Below are 8,351 nucleotides of genomic sequence, written 5' to 3'. Positions count from 1 at the left end.
ACCCATTGAGCAGCAATGCCCTCTTGCTCTCTCAGTCTCTTTCTGTATAAGCTCTCCTCCTGGATCAAGGCTTCATTTCTAATTTTTAAAATTTTATTTCATCTCTCATAAATGATATCACTTTTTACTCTGAGTTCAATTTAAATCTGGTTTTCTAACTTACTAATTTGTTTTTCTAAAGTATCCATCCTACTATTCAGTACCTCTATTTGTTTTTTTAATATCACTATTCACATTTTTATTTCCAGTGTGAAAACACAACTCTCAAAGGCATTTGTTTGTATGTGTCCATGTTTTATTTAACCACTTATTGAGGAAATCGGCATGAAGACAAAAGAGCTGGTTCCGAGGACATGTGAGAAACAGAGATGTATACGTATAGTCAATGGGAAAAAAATGTCAAAACAAGATTATTAAATTAGAGATAAGAGTGTTTAACCTTTTGCAGAAAATAAAACCATATCACCTTTGGGGTTAAGTTCTCTATGAAACTATAAAGCAAAACAACTTATTGATTTCTGTAAATTAACCTCTAACCTTAACAGAATCTTATAAGACTATAAACCATTTGCACCTTAATTAGTTGTGGATTGTGATTATACTGTGACAGCTATGGTACAGTCCCCAAAAGGGTCAGATCAGGGTCAAGCAGGATTATTAGAAAATGCTCTTGCATAGAAAACAAAACAAAACAAAAAACTATTCTCTTGCCTTTTCTGATATTGCACTGAATTTTTCTCTTATCCTAAGAACTCCTGTTTTCAAATTGCCCTGAATTGTAAACTTTGGATGTTTCTTCTGCCTGATCTATGGTTTGTCCTTGCTTCTAGTCCCCTTGATGTTTCCAGATGTTTGTGTGTCATAGTGAAGGGGGTGGGCACATGTAAGAAGCAGTAAACTCTTCAAAACCTTATCTATCAGCCATGTAGCAGATGGGGGTTCCTCTTGTGGGTAGAATTGGTAAACTGGGGTGTTTTCTCTCTGCTTTCACCAGCTCAATTTTCTTCTGACTTCTTGGTATTTCAACTATGTTAGTGGGATTCTACTTTTCAATTCTGGTATAGAATTTCCCTGTTACATTTCTGTTGTGTCATTGTAGCAGGAAATTAGCTGACAGAGGGAGTAAAATGAATGCATTATTAGAATTATGATGTTGTATCTCTTATCCCAGATAGCCATGGATTTTCCTCATTTTTTCTGTGGAAATATTAAAAATATGTCCTTGAGAAGCCTATCATAATTATTACCTTCTTGGCCACCACCATTTTAAGGGGACATTGTCATTTTATTTCAAGGTTCCCAATACTTTTCTAACCCTAACCTATTTTGTTGTCGTTGATTAGAATTAAGACCAAATAAATGGTTTTATTTCTACATCCTTCTGAGATTTTTAAAACCATTCTTCCATTAAAATCTTATTAAATCTTTGGACACTCTTGCCAGAAAAATGCACACATTCATTCATAATGTTGTATCTAATTCAGGGGATTTGGAGGCTCTTGAATCCCACAATGAGACTCAGTTTACGAACAATAGATTTTGAGATAAGAATGTACCACTAGCAATGCCCCCAGATGACTGAATTAGATAATTATTTCTGTCCTTAAGGAGGCAAAAAATAGACTTTAATGTAGTAGTTCTTGTATTATCTCCATTTTGCAGATTGTCCAAATGACTTGCCTTTTAACTTCAAGGCTGTGGTGATATGATCCCCAAATATGTTTTGTTCCATGGCTTGACAAGGATAATTCAAAAGTGAGAGTATTATTTTAAATGTACGAAGCCTAATCTGAAATGTTTACATCATGAATATCATCTGCCAACTTTAAACACATTGTTTTTCTACAAAAGAAGAAGTGGTGGCTGTGTGAGAGACTTAATTTGTCAGGAGGACAATGCTTTCCAGATGGGTTTCCTCATTTCTTATTGCCTAACTACATTACAAGGAAGGACCAATCTGGGAGAAGCTGCAGCAAATGCTCAAGAGTTAAATAGGGTGCAACACTCCCAGAAAACACAAGAATAATGATAATTAGTTTGGAAGGCTTCGGGCAGCATCTGTTTGGACTGTATAGTTTAAATATATAGAAAAATGATGGCACTGGTGGCAGCATGGAGCAGGAAGTAACCCAGAGGCCAGGCTCAGAGGTAGAAGGCAAGTCTGGGAGGGCTGCTGGACTGGAGTTAGCAAATGGCCTGGCCCTGGACGGAGGGGCAAGAGGACTGCCAGGGCTTTGCTAAAACCAGGTCAGTCTAGGCCAGAGTGGGATGGTTGTTTATTCTGGGGGCACCATGTTAATAGGGCTGGGAGGGCACTTAAAACAATCCTATAAGACTGTATACTACATAAACAATTGTATTTTACTACATTTTATGGAGGGAATTCTACGTTATAGTGGTTTTATTGGATTAGGAGAATTTCTGAAGATCTCAGAACTATTCCCTTGAAAATGCCCAAGGTCCCATACTTTATTTCTTGTCGTGCTCAGTACAGCTGCTGTGCCTCGCAGCCCAGAACCTCCAGCCGTAGGGCAATCTGGTGCACCCAGCTCTGTGGGTGAATCCTAAGGTAGCGTGTCAATAGCGGTGGGTCTAGAGAGTTCAGAACAGGTGTGAAGGAGTCTTGATTTCCCTGAAAAACCTGAAAGAGGAACGATAGCATTTATCAGTTATCCAACAGAGAAAAAAAATATGTTTCTCCAACATGGCCAGGCAAAGCGGATGTAACATCTATTGTTAAGAGCACCCTACTTGCCTGCTGTGGAGGCCTTTGTCTTTAGTTTCTGGACAGCGCTAATTCTTTTTTAACACGAGAGCCTTTGTATGTATGCTTCCCTCTGTTTGGAGTGCTCTTACCCCTTCTGTTACCCCTTTTTTATCCTTTGGGTCTTAGTTTAAATGTCATCTCTTTAGAGAGATTGATGCCAACTAAAATAGGACTCTTGTTGACTCTAAATCTCAACTTGTTCATTTTCTTCATAGGATTCAATATCATCTCATTTATCTGTCCTATGGTTATTGACTGTTCCCTCTGCTTTCATCACCAAATGTCAGCTCCATGAGGACAGAGACTTTGGTCACTGGTTTATCTTCCACTTGTAGAGTATACAGCATAATGTATATACATGGCAAATATATTATAAACTTTTGTTAAAGTTGGAGGAAACTTTTGAGAAACATCAAGGTCCCTGTTCTGAGATTCTTTGACAAATGTTTATGGTATATTTAGAGGCTTGTACATCTGTGAGACTTATTCCTTGTTATTTCCACTCAAGTTTTCATTTTGAAATATTATCAATCTTAAGACATTAAAAGAACAATACAATGGACACAACTCATTCAACTAGACTCATCAATTGTTAATATATTGAGATATTTACTTTCTCTACAAATACACAAAACGCACACGGGCGCACACATACACATATTTTCTGAACCACTTGGAAGGAAGTTATAAACATCGTGGCATTTTCCTTTGAAATACCTCAGCGTGCCAAACCTAAAAATAAGGTTATTTTTCTACATAATCACAGAATAACACTTATACCCAACAAATATACTGTTGATATCACAATGATATCCTTTATACAATTTTTCCAATCCAGGATTTAATAAAAGATCTCCCATTGCATTTACTTATCATATCTCTTTGAATCTCCTTTAACCTAGAACAGACTCCTGCCCCCTGATCTTTTTTTTGGTTCTTTATGACATTTCAAAAAGTTGTAGAATGTCCCATATTTTAAATTTGTGTGACTGCTTTCTCATTATTCGATTTTGGTTAAACATTTTTAATGAAAATACTCAGTAGGTAATGTGTCCTTCCCACCACATCACATCAGGAGACACATGATGCCAGTTTGTCTCATTACTGATGATGCAAAGTTCCACTAGATCTCTGTAATAAAGGTAGCCATTTCCCTTTCCTAACAATGTGTGGGGTGATACTTTGAGACCATGTAAATATTCTGTTCTCCATGAAGGTATCATCCAATGGTTTTAGCATCCTTTGAAGTTCCTTACAAGCCATTAAATAATATATTGGTAGTTGCGAATTGATTTCCTAATTTTGTAATTTTTTCTACATTTTTATCTGATGGCAGAAGGAGTATGCACAAGAGACTGAGTCAGACATACAATTACATTTAAAGCTTCTGTTTGGAAGTGGTGTATGTCATGTCTACTTACGTTCCATTCATCAAAATGAAGTCAATGGAGTTTTCAAGGAAGGAGGGAGTGAACAATCAAGAACAATAACACCTTTTATCTTATCTGTCATTTTTTGTTCATTTAGAAACTCCTTATATTTTCTTGTTTCAGCAATAAGAGGTGATTTTATGTAGGCAGAAATAAGAGGCTTGGGTGGCTAATTAGATTTCTTAGTCCATGAGCCCCTTCTACTGTTGATAAAGTGAAGTGCAGTTTCTTTAATAGATGGGACAGAAAGAAATTTGTTTCCTATGGTTTGTTTTTGCTTTTACAGGACACTTAATCTCCACCACTTGCCTTTTTGTTGTTGTTGTTGTTCATCACCTCCAATGTGCGTATCCCCCTTCACTAGAAGCAGTGCCTTTCCAAGCCTGTCACCTCTAGTACCACATACTTTCAAGCCATCTAGGAAGAGGACCCATCCATCTATCCCCACTGATATTACATGGATCACAGACAAGCCAGCCAGCCAGATCAATCTAAATTCCTGATCCACAAAATTGTGACCAGGTTTCGGTGTAGTTTGTTATACAGCAATACATAATTGGTACAGTGGGCATCCTTATCTTAATCTCAAAGGGAAAGTTTCCTGTGTTTCAGCTAAAATATATTTCCTATAAGATTATTGTGAATAACCTTTATCAGATTAATTAATTTTCCTTCTAGTCTTAGTTTGCTTTTTTTTTCATTAAACCAATGTTGAATTTTATGAAATGTTTTTTTCAGCATTTATTGGTCATATAATCCCTCAGTCCATTAATGTGATGGATTGTATTAATTTTCTAATGTTAAGCCAACCTTGCATTCCTAGGATAAATCCAATTAATATTTTGTTTCAGATCTATGTTCATTAATAAAATTGGCCTATTATTTTCCTTTCTAATTAAATTGTCCTTGTTGGGTTTTGTTGTCATCATAAAAAGAATTGGATAATGCACAATCTTTTTTCCATTCTCTGGAAGAATCTTTGTAATATTGGTATTGTTTATCCCTTGAAAATTTGGCATGTTATTTAGAGTAGCCATCTGAATCTGGAGTTTTCTTTGTAGGGAGATTTTTGAACACCAATTCAATTTCTCGAAGGTTATAGGAGTTTCAAGGTTTCTTATTCCTTCTCAGGTAAGTTATATTTACTAGGAATTGTCCATTTTAACTAATTTTTCAAATTTACTTACATAAGGTTAATAAGTATACTCTTATTTTTTATGTTGGCAGGATCTTAATGGGTGGTAAAACCACTCATGTATGTTGGAAACTTGTTTAGTTATTGCTTTAATGCATGAAAGAAATTGTTACTTGATTGTCTTTTTCTGGAGAGGTTTCAGATTCTTCCTTTTAGTGTCATGTAGATATCATTGTCTTCTGATTTTCATTCTTGTTTAGAAATCAGCTGTGAGTTCATCACTCTTTTTATGGTAATATATGTGTCTTCTAGTTTCTTTTTATTGTGGTAAAATGTATATAAAACAAAATTTACCACCTTAAGCATTTTAAAGTGTAAAATTTAGTGGCACTTAGTGCATTCACCATTATCTAGTTCCAGAATATTTCTATCACTCCAAAGAAAATCCAGTACCCATTCCCCAATTCACCCTTCCCTCCAATCTCTGGCAATCACTAATATGTTCTTTTTGTCTCTATGGATTTGCCTATTCTGGGTATTTCATATAAATGGAATCATATAATATGTGGCCTTTATGTCTGGCTTCTTTTACTTAGTATGTTTTAAAGGTTCATCCATGTTGCAGCATGTATCAGTACTTTTATTTTTTATGGCTGAATAATATTCCATTGTATGGGTGGACCAAATTTTGTTTCTCTATCAGTTGATGGACATTTGGGTCATTTTCACCTGTTGGCTATTATAAATAGTGCTGCTATGAGCATTCATGTACAAGTTTTTGTTAATTGCCTATTTTTATTCTTTTGGGTACCTACCCAGTAGTGGAATTGCTGGATCATTTGGTAATTCTATGTTTACCTTATTGAGGAACCACCAAAATGTTTTCTATAGTGGTTGTCCCATCTCACATTCCCATCAGAAATGTGGTTCCAATTTTTCTACATAGTTGCTAACAATTTTTATTTTCTGTATTTTTCTAAAAAATTATAGTCATCTTACTAGGTGTGAAGTGATATGTCATTATGGTTTTGATTTGCATTTCCCTGCTGACTACTGATGTTGATGGTCATGTGTTTGTTGGCTACTTGCATATCTTCCTTGGAGTAATGCCTGTTGAAGTCCTTTGCTATTTTTAAGTATGGTTGTTGTTTGTTGTTGAATTTAAGAGTTCTTTTCATATCCTGGATATAGATTATTTATCAAACATATGATTGACAAATATTTTCTCTCAAGCAGTGGGTTGTCTTTTCAATTTCTTTTTTTAACATTAAAACATGTATTTTTTTCTTTTTTTAACCATTAACTTTTTTCAATTTATTTTATTTTACTTTTTAAAGATTTTTAGTAAAATATAGCTCACATACAATATTATATTAGTTTCAGGTATACACCATAGTTATTCAACATTTATATACTGAAAGAAGTGCTCACCATAAGTCCAGCAACCATCTGATACTGTACTATGCTGTCACAATATTATTGACTATATTCCCCACGCTGTACATTACATCCCATGACTTATTTGTTTTATACCTGGACATTTACCTCTTATCCCTCTTCACTCTCCACCCCGCCTGCTGCTTTGAAAATTTTCAATGACAATTGACATTCAATATTATTTTATATTAATTTCAGGTATACAGCATAGTGGTTAGACATTTGTATAATTTAAGAAGTGATCCCCTGACTAGTCTAATACTCACCTAGCACCATATATAGTTATTACAATATTATTGACTATATTCCCTATGCTGTACTTTACATCCTCAGGACTATTTTGTAATTGTACTTCTTAATGCCTTCACCTATTTCACCCTGTTCCCCTAACTCCCTCCCATCTATCACCCCAACAAATCTAGTACCAATATGACATCATACATAGTTATTACAATATTATTGACTATAGTCCTTATGTTATACCTTACATCCCCATGATGACTGTGTAACAACTAATTTGTACTTCTTAATCCCTTCCCATTTTTCACTCACCCTCCTCCCTCAATCTGGCAACCATCAATATGTTCTCTGTATCTATGAGTTTGTTTCTGTTTTATTTGTTCTTTAGATTCCACATATAAGCAAAATCACATTGCATCTGTCTTTCTCTGTCTGACACTCCACTCAGCACAGTACCCTCCAGGTCCATCGATGCCACCGCAGATGGCAAGAACCCAGTCCCCTCTATGGCTGAGTAATATTCCATTGTATATATGTACCACCTCCTTTTTATCCACTCTTCCATCGACAGACACCCAAGCTGCCTCCACATCTTGGCCATTGTAAACAATGCTTCAATAAACATATGGATGCACACATCTCCTCGAAGTAGTGTTTTTGTTTCTTCAGATAAATACCCTGAAGTGCGATTACTGGGTACTTCTTTGTCTCTTGTTATAGCCTTTGTTTTAAAGTCTATTTTGTCTGGTATCAGTATTGCTACCCCAGTTTTTTGTTTGTTTCCATTTTTATGAAATGTCTTTTTCCACCCCTTTACTTTCAGTCTGTGTGTGTCTTTCAATCTGAAGTGATTCTCTTGTAGGCAGCATATGTAAGGGTTTTGTTTTCTCATCCATTCAGCCCTCGTATGTCTTTTGAGTGGAGCATTTACTCCATTTACATTGAAAGTAATTGTTGATAGATATGTAGCTATTGTCATTTTATTATTGATAATTTGTCCTTTTTTTCCATCTTAAAGCACTCCCTTTAATATTCCTTGTAATACTGGTTTGGTGCTGATGAACTCCTTTAGCTTTTTCTTGTGTGGGAAGTTCTTTATCTGTCTTTCAATTCTAAATGATAGCTTTTCTGGTTAGAGTAATCTTAGTTGTAGGTCCTTGCTTTTCATCACGTTAAATATTTTGCGCCAATCCCTTCTGGCCTGTAAAGTTTCTGTTGAGAAATCAGCTGGCAATCTTATGGGAGCCCCCTTATAAGTTACTGCTCCCTTATAAGCTCCCTTGCTGCTTATAGGATTCTCTCTTTGTCTTTAACCTTTGCCATTGTAATTATAATGTGTTGG

The 8,351-nt window shown here is 35.5% G+C and overlaps 1 protein-coding gene across 5 annotated transcripts in view; it reads right to left on the bottom strand.

The window, feature by feature from the left end:
• Window positions 1–292: 292 nt before the first annotated feature.
• F8 (coagulation factor VIII) overlaps window positions 293–8,351 on the bottom strand; it is a 121,288-nt gene continuing 113,229 nt past the window's right edge. For all 5 annotated transcript variants that reach the window (XM_033106138.1, XM_033106148.1, XM_033106154.1 and 2 more), the window contains one exon: window positions 293–2,641. In XM_033106138.1, coding sequence (XP_032962029.1) covers window positions 2,486–2,641 — 156 coding nt within the window. In that variant the 3' untranslated portion in view covers window positions 293–2,485. The remainder of the gene's footprint in view (window positions 2,642–8,351) is intronic.

The sequence above is a fragment of the Rhinolophus ferrumequinum genome, chromosome X (genome assembly GCF_004115265.2).
Source record: "Rhinolophus ferrumequinum isolate MPI-CBG mRhiFer1 chromosome X, mRhiFer1_v1.p, whole genome shotgun sequence".
NCBI lineage: Eukaryota > Metazoa > Chordata > Mammalia > Chiroptera > Rhinolophidae > Rhinolophus > Rhinolophus ferrumequinum.
Note: the sequence above shows the minus strand (reverse complement) of the source record. Positions and strands in the feature narration are given on the sequence as shown.